Here is a 19918-nt window from a genome sequence, read left to right on the forward strand (position 1 = left end):
GGCAAAATACTGAACTTTGTCCCAAACTGCAGGAGGATAACGAAGGGTTAAGTTGCACATGAAGAAAACAACACACACACAAAACTACAGGCTCCGTACACTGTAAACAATTAGTGTTTTTTTTTAAGCAAAGTCCCATTTGCACTTCACCAGTTGTGGGCAAAGCCACAATACTTACATCTGCATTTGTCCCTTTGGGGCAGCGTCATCGTACCAGGAGATTGGTGCAGTGGAGCTGAATACAGCACTGCTGGGTTGCTTTGTGATGGCATCGAGGTTGGCTGCAGAGGCAAGGCCGCTACTGGATGGCGAATTCTTCGCAACTGATGAAAATGATAAACAGCTGGGAGTGCAAGCCACCGGCAGGCTCGCTCCTTCCTTAGTGCGGTCGCCACTGATCATCTCCAGTTGCACCGTGTGGACATCATTGTAGGCAGCCTCGTCCTCTTCATAATAGCCGTTCTCTATCATCTCCGTCTCCTCCTCGTCGTCCTCCTCCTGGGCAAGAGCAACAGCGAGGGTGACAGGCTCGTTTTGGGGGCTGGTGGACAAGCTGCCCGTACCACCCCCTCCGGGACTGATGTCAGAAAGGTCTGTGTTGCTTCTCGATCCAAAGTAGTTCTCCACCAATCCTTGTTTGACTATGTCGGTGCTGCTGGCAGCTGACAGGCTTGTAATCGCTGTGTCATCTCCTTCGGGCAGTGGCAGTACCTCCTGTAGCTGACGTACACCCACAAGTTCCTTTGGACATGATTCTGAACCCTCGCCAGGGTTGTAGTGTGTGTTAACCTGCCCTGAATCTGAAGTTGACGAGCTTGTCTCATTGAGATGGATCGCTTCAGAGTTCAGTTGAATTACATGTTTATCGGTCGATTTTTCTAAACTGAGAACTTCACTGGAGTCTTGAACCTCCGCGACAATGACTGAAACATTGTCTTCCTGTAGATGGCTGCAGTTGGCTTCTTGTTTAACTGCAGAGTCAGTGTCACTATGGAAGTCTTGCCCTGATATTGCACCAATTGTAGTAGAGTTTACAGTCCCTGCATTATCTCCAAACATCACACTTTCTCTTTGTACTATTACACTGGCTGTATTAACTGTGCCGGTTTTTAGCTGATCTAAAGGAAGTTCGGGCTGTTGTTCGCTAGGTTGTTGTGCCACTATAGCAGCAACCTTCAAGCATTTGTCAACCGGCTGCTCCTCATCGTCTGAAGGCAGGGAGTTTATAGACGTTAATGATGACTGTATTTCACTCACGGCACTTGTGCTCTCTGTACAGTGGCCGTCCATCACAATCTTCAAGCTCGACTCCGGTTTTAGCAGCAGCTGCGAGCAAAGCTTTTCACTGAGGAGAGGGCCTTTCTCTGATTCGGGCTCAGCCCCCAAGTCTACGTCGGTTTGAAAAGCAAATGAACTAGGTTCACTCTCGATCCCCGAGTCTGAAACTCTGGACGAACAAGTGACGCAAACGTCAGGCAGTTTAATGGTATCTCCACTTATCACCAAATTCACCCCTTTCGAACACGCTGTTGGATGTGCAGGCTCACATGTAGTGGGGTGTTGAACAGTCATATTGTGTAGTGTAACTTTTTCCAAAGGTGTAGAATAGATTCCAGAATCCAAATGCTGTGCTTCAGGAGACTGATGACTGTCCTGAGGTGCTCCATCTTTAGCGGGAGCTTTGGAGGCCATAATTACGGTTACTTTTTCCCCTTCATAAAGGTCTTTACTTCTTGGTTGAACTTCAATATGTTTGACTCCCGATACTGGTGTCGTTTGTTGGCTACTGAAACCATCAGACGAACATTCAGCAGGACCTATGCAATCAGCCAGAGTTCCAGTGCCTGCCTGGAACAGACCAAACGACACGTTTATAGGACATTCTACATTTTCCATATCAACGATGCCATCAAATTCCTCAAGACATTTAGCTCTTGTGGACTCTAAGTTTTTTTCTGTACTTGACAGTAGAGGTATGAGTTCTTTATTCTGACTTGACTGCCGAGAGATGACCTTTGATCGAGTCTCAGCTCCTGAGTTGGTGGGGACCTGCCCATCGTCAGGACACATCGAAGGTCCGCATTCTGCATAATTACTCACGTCTCCCAAGCTTATATTTTTCAAGCACTTGTAACCCACCAAAATCACGGAGTCCTTTGAGGTCTGCTTCACCAGTTTTTTGCAGTTCTCAGGCTTCATGGTTTTCTTGACTTTGGTCACCTTGACTTTGGATCTGTTGTGTTCTTCAGCCTTCGCTTTGTGCTGTTTCGCCTGCTGCTTCTCACTCTCACTCTGCTTAATGCTGGAGACGTTAGGAGGTCTACTTTTCAAATCAGGGCTGGACAAGCCTAGCACGCTACTTTCTCTTGAGTCAGACTTCTCCGCTTTGGTAGAAATGGACGATCTTCTTACATTCTGAACACCACTCCAGGGAACATCCAAGTCTTTTGAAGAAACAAACTATCAGACTTGCATACAATGTCAAAGCATCCATGTTGCCTTCCAATGGATTATAATAACAAAAATCTTCACATTTAATATAGGGCCTTATCACGTTGTTGAAACGTCTCAAAGTGCTTCACAGAATAAACTGTAAAGTGAATTGACTGTGTAATTTGTAGGTGAAATGCAGCAGCCAATTGCGGACAGCAGTGTACCCCAAACAGTCGTGGATTGGGTGACCAAATGATTTTATCTATTTATTTATTTTGGAGAGATTATTATCCCCAGAAAGCAATCCGCGAATCAACTAACATCCAAGTTTCTACTTACAGTCAATTCACTTTACAGTATATTCTGTGAAGCGCTTTGAGACGTCTAGAAGACGTGGAAGGCGCTACATCAAACGCAAGGATTATTATTATTGTGATTACTGCTAGGTAAACAAAGGAGTAGAACCCAGGTCCTCTCACTTGTGAGGTGAGCATGCTAACCTCTACGTTACAGGACTCCACAAATGTAGTACACAATGTGCACTGTTTGAGTCCCTTAGTGTGCATGGAAAATAATCCCTGTGATACCCCCCAAATTCCTAGGATAAACTAGATGCTGCAGTTCAGAAGGTAGTAAATCTCTTGGGTTGTTCTACTGGCTAAAAACATTGAGCTTCTCCAGTGACCTTTTGGGAATTATGGATTATCCAAAAAGAACAAAGGAATATTTACACACATATGGTTATTTGGACCCTATCAGATATAGTGGCTCAAGCACAAGTGAGCCTTAAAATAAAGGGAATTGGACAAATATTTGAAAAATAAAACCACGAAATGGTATCAGGGCAGGGTAGTTAAATGGAGAGCTCTATCAGTCAGTCAGTCAGACAGAGAGAGAGAGAGAGAGAGAGACAGACATTACAGGCCAAATGGCATCCGTCTGTCCTGTAAACGGTCTGAAACGTTGATTGTCCAGCGCCTTGGGACGTCCTCCCGACATGAAAGGCGCTATACAAATGTAATTTTGTTGTTGTTGTAAACGTTATAATTCTCTGCCAACCCCAAAGTCACTTGGTAAGACATCAATCCTTGTTTATCTTCTAAATTTTCCCAAAAGCTTACGAATCTCACTCAAGTAAAAGTCAATGTCCTGCCATCTGAAATCAAATAGATTAGAGATATAAGTTGATCAACCCGTCGTGCAAGTGTACTCTTTACCTTCCAGTACAGAATCCAGGTATCTGTCTTCAAAGATGATGGGCAGTGAGTTGACGTCTCCATCCAATTCAGCACATTCCACGGGGAGAGGTGGAAGGATATTGAAATAGGCAGAATTCTTCAAAGCTGCAGCCATCTGTCCGTGACTTTGTGCACTGAAATGGAACAGTCCATGGTGGAATCGCATGATATTGGCACCAAGCTTACTCCACTGGATACATTACTGAAATTATTTTATTTTGCTCAGATGACTATAAGCAACTTAACTTCTCTATAGTATGCAACTACTACATTCTCAGTCTCTAGTGTTCCTTATTCTCCATAGAAAGGGCAACTGAACACCAGCAGGGAAATTTCAGAGTGCCCCCGGGAATGGTTCCCAGGAAAATGGCTTGCGATATTTTTTAAAAAGACATAGACAGTGGGTGACTAAGGCTAGTGTCTGTGCGTTGTTTTATGCTTAGTGCCCCTACGAATGGGCCCCTCCCTTTTTCGGTCTGCTACTGAACACCAGTGTTAAACTAGCCCAGAGTGAGTTATCAGCCATTGATACTACAAGTCGTGAAGAGAGTTATTCGAAAACAGAAACTGTAACACTGAACTTTGGGGGTATTTCTCACTCGCTCTCTACTCCGTGCTGGGCATCACTTACTGCAGTTCCTGATACGCCAGAGCGGCTTGCCTCGGATGTTCCATGCAAAAAAAAGCTTCTGAAAATCTTCTTACCTATTGGAACAGAACACAAGAGCTTGCTTTCTCCAGGGCACTGATCAGAATGGATTCTGTGCAAACGTATTTATTGAAAACGACAATAACTCAATGGATTTCTGGAAACAACATGAACTTGTGCAGCACCTTTCATGGAAGATAAATGTCTCCATTTTAAAAAAAAATTGACAGGAATTGCTGAATAGAAAGGGTGGGGGTGGGAGGCTGACCCTGGGGGAGTTTTGACCAAATGCATGACCAAAAAAGAAAGATTTTGTAGTAGGTTTGAAAGCAGGGAGACAAGGCACTATGTGAAGGGGTTGCGAAATAATTCTGGAATCAACCTTCTGTGACCATCTCGGTCAACTGGTTCCTGAGCCAGGATGGTCCACAGTCCCAGCTCGGGTGCAAACCCTTGACTGTCCAGTGTCTTGGGACATCTTCACAAAGTGATAGGAGCTATATAAATGTAATGTGTCGTCGTTGTTTGAGCTACTTGTAATGTACTTAAATATGTAATTATCCAATTATTAATAAATATTGCATATGTCCTGTATTGTACATTTAAAGTCCTCTGCTTTTAATAGTAGATACCGTTCACCCTATAAATGTTTTCCGGTGTAAATAAGATTCAATACTCACTCGAAGTGTATGGTGTTCCTTTGCTAACAGGGCAATAATTTCTCCTTGCAGCGACACGATCTCTATGAACTGAGCCCAGAGAGCCATCAGCAGAGAGCAAAGCTGAGCCAGATCCATGTTCACAAGCTCCGCCAGCTCATCAGGGGTTTCCACTCTCAGCTGTAAATTGGGACATCAAGATTGTGCAGGTTAACACATGTGCTAATAATTATAATAATCCTTGCATTTGATATTACACGGTCGAGACGTCTCAAAGCAGATTCACAGAATATAATGCAAATTGGATTGACTGTGTATTTTGTGGGCAAAACGCAGCAGCCAATTGCACACAGCAGCGTCCCACAAACAGTCGTGGATTGAGTGACCAAATTGTTTTTTTGACGGATTATTGTTCCCGGAAAGCAATCCGCCAATTGACTAACAATTGGGTTCCTACTTACTGTTAGGTAAACAGTGACGTGTGGAGTAAGAAAACTTGCCTAAGGTTTTGCCCTGACCGGGAATCAAACCCGGGTCCTCTCGCTTGCGAGGCGAGCGCTCCAACCACTATGCTACGAGAATCCTTAAAAATGTCACCACAATAAATCTGTTTTTCAGGATGAAGGACATCCCAAAACATTAAAGGGCTCTTTCCTCCTCACAGTTCCATCTACTGAGAAATTGTATTTCTTTCTCCATATTCTCCAACATACAATGGCACAATTGTTGCATTGGGGACGAACTCCTCATTTCGTTTTTAAATTTGAGTTATTTCTTTATTATTCCCTCCCCAAGTTACTTCATATATAAAAAAAGAAAAAAAAAAGTGGAAAGGGTAGGAGGGTAAGAACATAAGAATTTTCTAGGCAAAAGAAGAACAAGGTCCATCCAGTTCACCTTCCACCATTCTAGGGGTCGCTTGACATGTCATGTCCCAAACTATACGTTGTATCCCGAGATATTATTTTCCAACAGAAATCTATCTAATTTATTCTTGAAGGATGAAGAGACATTTTTCAATGAGTTTCTCTCCGCCACACTGAATGTGAATTTAGCATTGGACAACTGTAACTGAGTCGTCCTGGGGGCATTTGATCAGCTAATATGTCACAATTATGTACCAGGCAGGGAGCATTTTATTCAGACAATTTGATTTTGGAGTCACGTATTTCCCTCTAGGTGGAGACGTAGAGCAACTATGTCATACTAACTTGTGGATGAGACTTGACCGAGTACCTTTGAACTCATACCGGTCACTCAATACAAGTTTTCTGATTAATTAACCCAACAATTTAATCACTCAATCCCACGACTGTTTGAGGGCCGCTGCTGTGAACAATTGGCTGTCGCGTTTCGCCCACAAAATATACAGTCAATTCACTTTACAGCATATTCTGTGAAGTGCTTTGAGACGTCTCGAAGATATAAGTCGCTATATCAAACGTAAGGATTATTATATCTTAAATTTCTGAAATGCTCAAATCCATTTGTTTGGATTTAGCTGAAACAAGCAGTTTTATGCAATGAATGCTTTATATAAAATCTTTCTCACACCATATGCAGTACAAGCCTCTTGTTGAGATCTGCATAGGTTCATTACCTGAACTAACTCGCGTGCATCGGCATCAGTCATAATTCACCTTCAATGGTTGAAGTTTCATCAAATATTAGCGCATCGCAGAAAATATCAATCTTGAATTTCATGAAGAGCCGAGATAAAAGTTTCTATTCTATTATACGCCATTAATAAACACGTATTATGTGCCATGGGTTAACTATGTGGAAAAATGGGTATATTGATAAAATTACAAGTGCAGTGAATTATATAATGAACTCATGCAAATGGTTCGTCTAAACTTTCAACTAATCGTTTACAAATGGTACATAACATGCCCCATTGAAAATGATTGAGTGTGTGTGTGGGGGGCAGTGGGGAAAGAGAGAGAGAGAGAGAAAATGAAGTGCATGAACAGCGAGGATGTAAAATACCAGTAATCTTCCTATCTTGGGACTATTGGGGGGGCGGTGTTGGAATGATAAATGGGAGGTAAGCAGTGTATTCTTGGAGTTCAGCTGACTCCAAGGTGACACACGGCAATGGAGTATCAGAAAATCAGACTTGACAGGCTGTCTCGTTCGCAGTACTTGAGGGGGCAGAACAGCCACTGTGGGGTGGAGATTTTTCTCATTCAGCTCCTGTTAATCCTGCAAGCCATAGCCCTAACTTTGTTTTAAGGGGTTGTGCGAGCTGGACAAGCAGTGGGAAACTTGCCAGACAGTGCTCGACAAGGCAAACTGTGCGGTTTTAGCTGGTTATACTCCAGCACTTATCCCAGACCACACTCTTCGAGATCGCCAAAGCCTATCTCCTGCCAACCCGTGCCAATTCCATTCTGGAATTAAATGAGCAGGATGCGTCTCTCCAGAGAGAGAGTGCACTCTCCATTCCAGACAAATGGATAATTTCCATGCATAGCTGCCGTTCACATGTGAAACTGTCTGGTCTCGATAATCTTAAACAAGGCCAAACAGTGGGTGCCCACATGTTTCAGCAAACCAAAAATAAAAATATACTATACAGTATATAATTAACAGTGGCATAATAAAAAATAACCCTTGCATCACGTCTTTGAGACATCTCAAAGTGCTTCACAGAATATATTGTAAAGTGAATTGACTGTATTTTGTGGGCGAAACGCGGGAGCCAATTACGCACAGCAATGTCCCACAAACAGTCATGGATTGAGTGACCAAATTATTATTACTGAATGTACACATTGCCATATTCAACAAGAACCTGATAGAACAGCACATCAGCATCAGAGTACACATCGCTCCCAAACAGTGACCCCTAGAGTTATATATAAATTCAGCAATTAAATTAAATTGCTAAATTACTTTAAAGCTCCCAAAACAGGATAGATGCTAATCTACACTGACGGACTTAAAGTATAAATCAATGAAGTGACTCTCTTCTAGTTCAGAGAAGGAGGCTGCTGGGTGACCAATACAACATAAAATGTCTACACAGAGGTAGAACAAAATGAAAAAAAGAGGAATGAGCTTGTATTCCAAGAATTACTTGGAATATAAACGTCCCAGGACTCTACCCTACGTGAAGGTCACTATAAAATGCAAGTTGTTGTTGCTGTCCTCCTTCTCCCCCTGTAACGTTAAGGTATAGCAGTGAGCAGTTTTAACAGCAGTGAGCGGTTTTAGTAGCATGAAATCACTGGAATGCAGTTCTAATTGGTTTTGCAGCCAGAAATATTAGAAAACTGCAGGCAGCCTCAGCTGCTGTTCTGCCATCCATTAGCAAACGACTGAAGGATCTGGCTGATCACTTTGTCAAATTAATATCTCAAGTTATTTTTAGATGCACACTGGGCCATTCGTGGGTTTTTTCCGAAAACCACGGTCTGGCATATCACCATAATATTCATTGCCATATGGGGATGCTGATCAATAATAATAATAATCCTTGCATTTGATATAGTGTCTCATCACGTCTATAAGACATCTCGGAGTGCTTCACAGAATATACTGTAAAGTGAATTGACTGTATATTTTGTGGGCAAAATATAGTCAAATCAAGTTTTGCAGCTGTCTCCCTGTGAGTGAGTGTGTGTGTGTGTGTGTGTGTGTGTCTGTGGTAGCGTGAAGGGGGAAATCATTGACATGACATTTATAACTGAAAAATGGTGGTGTTGGGTGGGGCGGGAGGAGGTGGGAATAGAATTCATAGTACTAAGAAACCTCAGGGAGAACCAGCACTGGGGAATGACAGGCGAGCATTGATAATCCCACCTCCGGGGAATAGAAGAATGGAGAAATTGAGAAGTGTCAGTTTCAGTGCTGGTCAGTGCACTTTAGCCTCTGTACCTATTCATGGAAAATTACTCATGGGGGAAGATATTATTGGAACACGCCTAAAATGTGTGTGAACCCAACTATCTTCACAGTTCAATGCTATCAATGTCAAGCTATGCAGGTTTAGCTGGTTAGACTCGAGGAGTTACCCCAACGCACACTCTGGGGTCCCCAAGCCTTGGCTCTTGATAACCTGCACCTAATACTTTCCGGAATTAGGTAAACAGGATGTGTCCTCTAGGGTCCGCAATCGAGTCCGCATTCGATTTCCAACAATTTATCTCTGGAATCTCAATGTGTAAGTGAGATGCATGGAATTCTCAGTTTGCTTTGGATATTCTTAACCATGGTGATGGGTTTCCGCATGTGTCAGACACCCGGCTGAGCAAAAAAAATTACTCACGGAAGTATTATTGGAACATGCCTAAAACATATCTGAACCCAACTATCTACACAGTTATGATAATAATAATACTTGCATTTGATATAGCGCCTTATCAAGTTGTTGGAATGTCTCAAATCGCTTCACAGAATATATTGTGAAGTGAATTGACTTGTGTATTTTGTGGTCGAAATGCGGCAGCCAATTGTGCACAGCAGCGTCCCACAAACAGTCCTGGATTGAAGATCAACAGAATACAGTTCCAAAAAAATTGAGATCAAATCTCTCGAATAATTCTATAGTAGAAATGGGTCAGGGGCAAAAAGGAGGCCTTTCTATTGATTTGCTATCTGTCATAATACCCTTGACGAAGCCAAAACTGCTGATATTTGTTAATAGCTTACCTTTATCTGCTCACAAAGTTCCGCAAGTCGGCCATCAACATTAATCTCCTCTGAAAGATAAAGTCCACATCAAAATGCAATAAAGTATTAGATGAGGAAACAGTTAACTTCAGAACGTGTGTGAAAAAAGCAGTGTTTAGGTTTTTAACTATACTCATAAACAAATACTGATGGATGTAGATTGGAACACGCCTAAAACATGTCTGAACTCAACTATCTACACGGTTATAATAATATAATCCTAGCATTTGATATTGCGCCTTATCGCGTTGTTGGGAAATCTCAGGAACGCTTCACACAAAATACTACAAAGTGAATTGATTGCATATTAATTTTGTGTTTCGTTCACAAAATACAGTCAATCCACTTTACAGTATATTCCGTGAAGCTCTTTGAGACGTTTCGAAGACGTGATAAAGCGCTATTTCAAATTCAAATGCAAGGATGATTATTATTACATCAATTCTACGGAAGACAATAAGAAACATGTCTAGCTAGTTATCTGCACTGTTCAGTTCATTCACTGTGACTGTTGAAATACAATGTGTGAAATTACAGTAGCTATTCTAGCAGAAAGGCATCTGATGAGAGAAAAGGTGTGTTTACTGGTGAAAATATAGGTTGTAGACATACCTATTAAGACGTCTCTTTGGGTTCTTGGATAGTCTCTTCTGAGAAGTCGTTCATAAAGGACCTGCATGTTGGTCATGGCTAGTCATAGGATTGTACACACGTACTTGTTACTGTATCTTCTTTTATAACCTATATAACCTATATCACTTGCCTGAAGATTAGTAGCTACGTTGCAACACTTCAATTTACAGAACACCTCAAGCAAAGCTTTCAGCAGTTTGGCAGCACTTCATTCTATTATAAGGTGAGCATTCGACCACCATACTTTTAGTGCCACAGCAAAGCACACAGAGATCAGAAGGAAGTTAAAGTAATAAAGGCACTATATTAGTGTAATAACTTTTGTTAGAAACACAGATAAGAGTAAACCTCTGCAACGTAGTGTCCTTAAGTTAAACAAAAGGCGTGTCTTCATGGACGGTGTTTCTGCGCGATGACTGAGCAGTCGTGAATCTTGTGCATTAGTTTAAGATGTAGTTTAGAATAGTTAGCAAAAAGGGTAGATAACCTACTCATAATGGAGCTCTACTGAAAACCTTCTCGTTGGCAAATGTCAGCAGTAGTCTCTACGAAACATTCCTAAAATTTTAGTTATGAAGATCTACTGTACAGGAACATAGATCATTGGGCCCACCAAGCCTGTTCTGCCGATGTATTAGACCACTGAGCCAGCACAGACACGATGGGCCAAATTATCTCTTTATGTGTTGTAAAATTCTCAGATTCTAACTGTGACAAGTTAACGATAATACGTCTTGCATATGATAAATCACGTCTTTGAGACGTCTCAAAGCGCTTCACAAAATATACTGTAAAGTGAATTGACTGTATATTTTGTGGGCGAAAGATACCAGCTAATACAATTAATATCCTTCATGTAGGGTATGTTACCTCAGGGAAATTATGTAACACAGATCAACAGTGTTCAAGTGTGTTCTTCCCTAAAATCGTTCCTTTCAAAATCATGACTTTCGATAGGGTGAACAAGGAGAAACTATTTCCACTGGTGGGTGGGTCGGTAACCTGAGGACACCAATTTAAAAGAGTTGTTTAAAAGAAACAGAGAGGAGGTGAGGAGAAATTTTTTCACGCAGCAAGTTATTCGGATCTGGAGTGCATTGCCAGAAAGGCTGGTGGAAGCCGATTCGATAACAATTTTTAAGAGAAGTAGATAATTATTTGGGGAGGACAAGTTTGCAGGGCTATGGGGAGAGAGCGGGGCAGTGGGGTTGATTTGGACAACTCTTTTCAAAGAGCCGGTACAGACACGAAGGGCTGAATGGCCTCCTTCTGTGCTGTATAATGCTGATTCTGGAAAGACATACTGGAAGAACTGGGAGAGAACGGTTGAGAAAGGAAGTCCTGCTCAGCATTGGTTATCCAGGCTGCATATATTCCACCCACCAGCGCTGTCTCAACTCAATTTCAGTAAACTTGGTAAATCAATTTCATTAAATAATAATAATCCTTGCATTTAATATAGTATCACATTGTTGAGATGTCTCAAAGCGCTTCAGAAAATATACTGTAAAGTGAATTGATTGTATTTTTTGTGGGCAAATATCTAATTTAATATATTTAGGGAATAGCAGTTCTAAATTGCCCTTGTTCTGATCATCTGCATTGACACCCACTGCGATTAACGAAAATCTATACGATTATGAATCGTCATGCCGAGGCCAAGAGAACATGTGGAAATGAAACATAAGCGGCTGCAACATTGCTAAAGATCGTGTGGTATAAAGACTTCTCTGGAAGGAGGCTGCAGTGGGCAAAAGCCTCTTCATACAGACAAAGTGAAGGTGACCAGTTTTGTGAACTGAAGAAACAATGCCATCTACAACTCTGCAAATAAAATGATTCCACTTACTGCCAACTCTCGCTATCCCAGACAGCTTAGTCTGTGCAACACCGGACTCAGTAACTGAAAGCTATGGACTTGAATCCTAATGGCTCCAATTAGTCCTTCGTTACTGTGAGATCAATAAAATGAGTACCTCAGTAAACCTCACAGTCGTATCAGTTGGGACCATACATTTAATATGACTTATGCAAAGTATGAATTATGTGAAACGTATACATAATAGTGACTTGGGCAGACTTAGGCGATTATACGGTTTATACAGATCAGACTTAAGTGAGTTTTACTGAATGACTAAATATATATCCTTCAGGATGGGGAGATGATAAGCAGCCTCTTCTCTGAAGCATAACTGGCTCGAAGGAGACTCGCCTGGCCTTAGGTCTTCAGTAATTCAAGGAAAACTACGTGACATTGAGAAGTTAAGTTGAAACAATGCACTAACAAGGCTGTCTGTCCTACCAGAATGAGGATTGTGCGAATACTAGTTTCTCATTATACTCTGCTTTGACTGTAATAAGGTAAGAATATGTATGCTTTCCACAATCCCCTTAGAATTGCACAAAATATGAATTCTTCCAGATTCAAATGACATTGGACCAGAATATTTTGACCCTATTATTTTGTCCTGAACAATGAGTGGTTTTGGACGATATAATAGTGAGATCAACTGTACAAGTATGACTGTATATGTTGCTCTCCTATTCAGACAGCTGAGTCACTGGATTGATTTCAACCACCAGAAGAATGTGGCTTTATCTATTGCCTTACAGGAAGCTAAATGATAGCGGTGTTTATAATTTGATTGTAACCAAGCTGGTTACTCAAGAAAAAAAAACACATGGTGGACTGATAAAAACCACTGTACATTGAATTCTATCAACATTGCGGAAAATGCTATTGTTATCAAATGTAATGGAACTTGAAGTAATCATGTGGAAACAAGACAGGAAAGCCTTGGATCCCAAACACTCAGAATACAGAGATTCTACTTTGTGACTCGTAATCTCAGAGGAGCTGAACTGAACTGAACCTCGGTCCATTAATATGGCATTCCGAGAAAACTAGCCGTTTCTTCCTTTTAGTCATCCGGCTGCCTTGTATCAGTCAAATATAACTGCACTGTGTGTTACGGAGGTTAATCAAAATGGGTTTATTCCTGCTCCCTGAATGCCATGGTTACCAAAGTCACCTGGAATCCAGCAGCATCTCATGGTAACTGCAGGTATTCGACCAGACCAATAATTGCAAAACATACTTTAACCTATGGAGTGACTGCCTATCAGTGTCTCTATTTACATGTTGTGTTACCTTTCTCAACTAGAAATGGTTGCAGACGACGAGGGATATGAGATGGAAAGCAATAAAAGATGACTGCTTAAGTAGATGGATATATGTCAGTCTGTCTTTCACATTCCCAAACTCACTCACCTCATCCTGTGTAATGTCTATTGTTGCCTATATACACAGAACTATTAATAGTGCAATTTGCAACGCATAAATATTTCTCTGGAATCACCCAAGTCTCTTATGATTTTGAAATGTAAGATCGTACAAAATTTCAGAAAAAATCTTAAATACAGTCTTAATTTAGTGCCCCATAGTCTTCAAAAGAACCAAGACTGAAAATAAGACTGGGTTTAAGAGTGACTCAAATTGTGCACAATCTTACATTTGAAGACTTTTAAGGCTAAGTCCGAGAGAAAGTTTGGATCATTGAACACGGAATGCAACACAAGAAACAAAGCAGCCAAACAACAACCCACAAAAATATTGTAGGATAGGGTTAGTAGAACATAAGTAAATTAGGATTCAACACTCGTTGCGCTTGCTGTGCACAGAAGTAGCTACCAAAAGCTGTAAAAGCAGTTAGTAATACTATTGCTTAGCAAATGTTCTCTATAGAAAAATGTGCAACAAAAATCGTGATTAAAATATAAAAAAAACACATTAAATACAAAAATATTGCATGGAATCAATGAATATTCAAAACAATTTCTGCACATCAAAAAAAGTTGTTGCTTGTTCTATTTGAATAGGAGTGCTAACCTCGTGCAACCCAATGTAACCCATATTTTGATTAGCTTTATCTTTCTGATAAGCAACCACTATTCCGAGTGAAATCAAAGTGTATAACTTTGAGACTCTCGAAGACGTGATAAGGCGCTATATCAAAATCAAAGATTATTCTTCTTATTATTATTATAATCGAGAGGGAATCTTAAATTATATCCATAATCTCAAATTTGACTTTCACTTTCTAAAAGGAACCCTAATACAACATTTCATGTATGGCTGATGCACTACACATTTCGTGGGACTCTTTTTGGCCTACACAATTGTAACTCTGTTGGTTTCAATTTGACATAGTTCAGTTCTATAAATCATGCTGTTTACCATCAGATTGTCAGACAACAACAATTTCTATTGCGCCTTTCACGTCAGGACATCCCAAGGCTCTGGACAGTCAGGGATTTGGACCCGAATTGGGGGTTGGGATCAGGAAGGGTGGAGGGCAGTCAAAAACGTGGGATGGAGTTCCAAAGAGTGTGGGGGGGGGGGGGGGGAGTGGCTGAAGGCCCGACCGCCAATCCTGCGGCAGGCCGGGCAAAGCAATATTTTCCAATATTTTCTGCCTTCTTGATGAAATACTGAAGACTTGGAACTATTCTGACAGTATAAATAGTTATATATAAATGCGATTACATATTTAAAGCTTTAGAATCAAAACTATAATTCTGGGAAAATAGGGTCTAACCAGGGACATCTTTAACAAAGATCTGTTGCAAAGATTCGCCCTTCAATGATTGTTGGGCAGAGAAATGCTAAAGTACTGAAATACTATACAAATTTCCTACAACCAAAATGCATTCTGAATCCAGACATGAATCCGGAGACAAAGTTAATAATAATAATAACAATCCTTGCATGTGTTATAGCGCCTTGTCTCGTCATTGAGACGTCTCAAAGTGCTTCGTAGAATATACTGTAAAATGAATTGACTGTGTATTTTGTGGGCTAAACAACTGAAACAATCCAGCAATTCTTGCGGTGTTGGTTCAGTGATTCTCAAAGAAGTCATTCACTTTACAGTACGTTTTGTGAAGCTCTTTGAGATGTCTCCACAAAGTGATAAGGTACTTTATCAAACGCAAGGATTATTATTATTATTATCTTGGTCACATCTCTCCAATGGCGGACTCCAACAGGAAATTTGCTCTTCTGATCAAGTCCATAGGTTTAAAGGAGCAAGACTGGTTTGTCTGCAGACAGCCATCAAAGACTACAATATTCTATTAGCTATAGGCTATCAACATTGTAAAACCCAAAGGTCTTGAGGATCATAAAGAGAGAATTCTATTCCAACGTGTTTCCAGGCTCTTTTTCTGCAGCGACTTATAATATTGCTAAGCCGAAGAGTTGCATGCTAAAAAATTGAGAAGAGTTCGCAACCCACAGAGTAGGAGTGGCTGAACATCAAAGAATCTCTCTCATCGGCACCAATTAAATGGCCCTACTTGAGCTCCTATCAAAGACTTTGTGATTCAAAATTAGAACAACATCAGAATTCAAACCAATGGAATTCAATTAACTTCCCTTCGGTTTTCTGGGTGTGTGACGCACATGGAAACCCATCGCCATGCTTGAGTATCCAAACTAGTGTTCCACATATGCATTAAATAGTAACGACCTCTAGCTCAGGTCCGAAACACTTTGACTGTCCAGCGCCTTGGAACTTCCTCAAAGTGTGAAAGGCGCTATGCAAATGTAATTTTGTTGTTGTTGTTACTACTGCAGTGGGCACCCAAACAGTTACAACAAACAATCACATAATCTGACAGTTACGAATATGCAAATAGAGTTGTCAGCATTGCATCAAACTATTATAATAATAATAATAATCCTTGCATTTCATATAGCGCTTTTCAAGTCGGGAGGACGTCCCAAAGTGCTTCACAGAACTCACTGTAAAGTGAATTGACTGTATATTTGTGGGCGAACGCGGCAGCCAATTGCACACAGCAATGTCCCACAAACAGTCGCAGATTGAAAATGACCAATTTATTATTGTTTTGGGTTTTGGAGGGATTATTATTAGGCTCTGTGTGGAGTAAGGAAACTTGCCCAAGGTTTCGCCCTCTGCCTGGAATTGAACCCAGGTCTCTCACTTGCAAAGCGAGTGCTCTAACCACTGAGCTACAGGACTCCATTAAACCATACACTGCAACTCCTAATTATACAGACGGTAGGTTCATCTTAATAAGATGTGAAAGTTGTCCACAAAAGGAATTAATTAACATGTAGAAGACAACAAGCAGGGTTATTTATATCTTATCGTTTTCCTCATGCTCTGGGGTTCAAATGTAGCTCCCACAGAAGAGATGCAAACCTTGTGAATAACAACAACCAATTACATTTGTAAAGCGCCTTTCACGACGGGAAGACGAACCAAGGCTCTGGAGAGTGCAGGATTTGGGTTGGGATCAGGACGGGTGGAGGGCGGGCAGGGCGGGTGGGGGTAGGAAGGTGGGAGCGATTATGATCTTAAGTGAAATAAGCAGCCCCAAACCTGGTGCGAAACTACCCTTTTTATCTCACATTGTTGTCAGATAAGAATAAATATTTCACACTCAGTGATGGGCAGAGTGTTGTCCTTTAAAAGGCGGCGTGTGGTAATTTTAACCAGCTTGATTCTTGAACAGATTATTTTTTAGATCAGCGAGCACGAAATATATGCCAATTAAATTAGCATTTTCAGTAATTCAACAAAGCAAACGTTTCAAAGAGAGCAAGCAACAATCTTCAGAATTCTAAATATAAGGACATTTTAACATTTTATACATGGAAAGCATATACTACAAGCAAATGTCCTTTGCATGATTGAAACAAAAGCTTTAAAATATAACTTGCGTTATAGAGGGTTTCACATCTTCGAACAAAATAATAATAATCCTTGCATTTGATATAGAGCCTTATCACGTCGTTGAGACGCCTCAAAGGACTTCACAGAACACACTGTAAAGTGAATTGACTGTGTGTTTTGTGGGTGAAACATCTGAAAGTCTCTTTATTGCAGATGGTTGAGGAAGAATTTCACATCTATTGCAAGTGTTTGTTGACTGAAGGACCTCTTTATTTACACAGCAAAATTTTCTAAATCTTTTGGGTTTTGTCAATTAGCTTATGGCAAGAAAAAGCATTTGTTAAATAGTTCAATGAAATATGCAATGACCAGTAACTGAAAATAATAAGAATTGATACTGAACAAATTCCTGTTGCTATCCCAATGAACATCTCTGTCAGTAACTGTGGGCGCATTGTCGTCAAAGCTTGAAGGTTCAAGTTGTATGTGTCTGGCGATAAGGATGTGCAAAATAGCTGAGATTTCCCAATATCAGCCACAACAATTTGAAATAAAACATTGCCCAATATCCTTTGAATTCATTCTCCTCCTTAAAGGAGACTCCAGAACTGTGGAAGACATTTTAATACATTAGCTGGAAGATTGGAAAGAAATGAGCAAATTAAGAGAGCAACGATTAGGTAAGATTAGCAAAGTCTTCAACCTTCTCCGTCTGAGATCAAGGTTTGGTAATGTATCCATACACATTGAGTAAAATCAGGGATTGGCTCAGATGACCCTAATAAGAACATAAGAAACGCTAGAAGAAAAAAAATACCAACGTTCATCTAGTTCGCCTTCCACTTTCCTGGTGGTTGCAAGCACATCTCCCGAACTACCTCTGTACAATATTCCCTAATGGTCTAACAGGCTGCTGATTCTCACAGTCTGCAGTCTGGGGCCACACATGGAGCATGACTATGTGGGCAACGCCAGAGAGCATCTGGTGTTTTAAGCAGTTATACTGCAGGATAAATCAATGCCTTTGGGTGGAAGGATGAACAGATTTTTGCCCCCTGCCACCCTTTGAGGAATTATACTAAAAGAGAAATGAAGATTTTGTGCACTGTTGGGAGTGACGTGCGGAAAATCATATCATTTGCTCATTACTTGAGTTAATTTGAGTTGTCTGTGAATGCATTATAACCTTCTTCTCCGGAAGAAACAAAACCTAAGCAGCGGAAATTATTTTTCCCAGAAATAAGATTTTTTTTTGAATCTTCCAAGATTCAAACAATGTCCCTAAATATGTTCAGCTTATGTCAACACAAACCAAGTCCAAAAGTTGTGTGGAAAAGTTGCTGGTCACTTCATATCTGATCAAAAGTGTTTGTAATGCATTTTTGTGAAAGGGGGGCCGAGGGAATAAACCAATGCATTTATTTAGTGCTTTTCACGTTGGGAGTACGTCTCAAGGTGCTCCAATATAGGAACACAGGCCCACCTTATACCCCAAAAAACAAATAAAACTCCTACAATCATGAATGCGATCATCTGGACACAGACCAAGATACCTGACTGTAATAACAATCAACATTTTATCCATAATTGTACCTAATTAACTACTGACCATTTTAATGTTTTAAAGTTGAAGGAAGATCAAAGACAGATTTCCTGGTGCTTCAACTCAGGCATCAAACGATTACTCCTGAGGCACTTGTTTTAAGTCTATTTCTAATATCTGCATGATGTGCAACACACTAGCAGAAACGTCCTATGCGAATGCTGAATACAATTCAAACCACACGCACTCAAACCATAAATGAACAGCATTATGTCTCTACGCCAATGACTTGTTTTCAAAACCAATGACTCACTTGGGAGTCATTTTATACAAGTTCTAGAGCACTGAAGCAAGCCATTCCACCCATCACATCTGTGCTGGTTCTCGCTCTCCAACTGGAGCTTTCCGCTCTAATCCCACCTCCTACTCTTTGCCAACACTCCACATAAGAACAAACTAGGCGAAAGAAGACCAAGGTCCATCCAGTTCGCTTTCCATCCAGTCGCTTGACATGTCTTGTCTAATATCGTTTAAGTCATGTATTTATCCACTTCCCTTTAACCACTGTTATATACTTAGTTTGAACAGCTATTTATTCTGACCATTCCACATTCCAACAAACCTCTGTGTAAAAATATGTCTAAAGTCTTTATCCCCTGATAATAATCCTCAATTTGTTAACCCCTGACCGATCAACAGAAATAGTCTTCTGAACCTATCAAAAACATATTTTTAATTTTTTTTATAAAGTCCCTAATCAATATCCCGTTAACCTTCTGTGCATCACCAAAGCATATTATACTAATCTCTCAAGCCGCGCTTGGCCTTTGTGTATCACCATGGCATTTATAAATTGCCAGCCATTTCCATAGTGGCTTTCAGTAATTAATTCTTCTTAAAAGCACTTTAAATCTGGTAGAATCGGGGAGTGATATGTAAAGAGGTATCCGATGGACTGGCTTAATGCTATACTGAAAATTCATGTTTCAAAACCAGAAAATAATTAACTCATCCATCGTGAATCGCAAAGTGCTTACCCAGTTCCATTCTGCGAGATGTGGGAAGTTCTTTTGTCACCATGGTGAAGTAATTAAAGAGGCCCTTGTAAGCTAGCAGCAAGTTTACACACAGATTGTGATGGAAACTGTAGGCATGTTGTACGCAGCTCTCTGGCACCACAAAATTGCTTCCCTGAAAGTGAAACGTAGAGCAAGGTGGAAATTCAATTTATACACATTTTGTGCAAACATGAGCGTAAAAATGAAATGCTAGGAAGTTGCTCTCTCCCAGAAGGTTGTCAAAAAATGAAATGATTTACCAGCGCTGCCTTTCCAGCGTTTAAAACTGAATTACATAAGTAGAGTATATGTCGTGTCGCCCAC

At 40.6% G+C, this 19918-nt stretch overlaps 1 protein-coding gene across 2 annotated transcripts in view; it reads right to left on the bottom strand.

Annotated features, from left to right (window-relative positions):
- fam135a (family with sequence similarity 135 member A) overlaps positions 1 to 19918 on the bottom strand; it is an 82329-nt gene that overhangs the window by 16557 nt on the left and 45854 nt on the right. Inside the window, exons 9-15 of one of the 2 annotated variants that reach the window (XM_007904199.2) lie at positions 19574 to 19727; positions 10269 to 10346; positions 9636 to 9685; positions 5001 to 5159; positions 4303 to 4376; positions 3651 to 3805; positions 179 to 2444 (exon numbers count right to left, since the gene is read on the bottom strand). In XM_007904199.2, the coding sequence (XP_007902390.2) occupies positions 179 to 2444; positions 3651 to 3805; positions 4303 to 4376; positions 5001 to 5159; positions 9636 to 9685; positions 10269 to 10346; positions 19574 to 19727 (2936 nt within the window). The remainder of the gene's footprint in view (positions 1 to 178; positions 2445 to 3650; positions 3806 to 4302; positions 4377 to 5000; positions 5160 to 9635; positions 9686 to 10268; positions 10347 to 19573; positions 19728 to 19918) is intronic. The other variant, XM_007904200.2, reaches the window with a different exon arrangement.

The sequence above is a fragment of the Callorhinchus milii genome, unplaced genomic scaffold, assembly GCF_018977255.1.
Source record: "Callorhinchus milii isolate IMCB2004 unplaced genomic scaffold, IMCB_Cmil_1.0 Scaffold3, whole genome shotgun sequence".
In the NCBI taxonomy this organism is placed as follows: Eukaryota; Metazoa; Chordata; class Chondrichthyes; order Chimaeriformes; family Callorhinchidae; genus Callorhinchus; species Callorhinchus milii.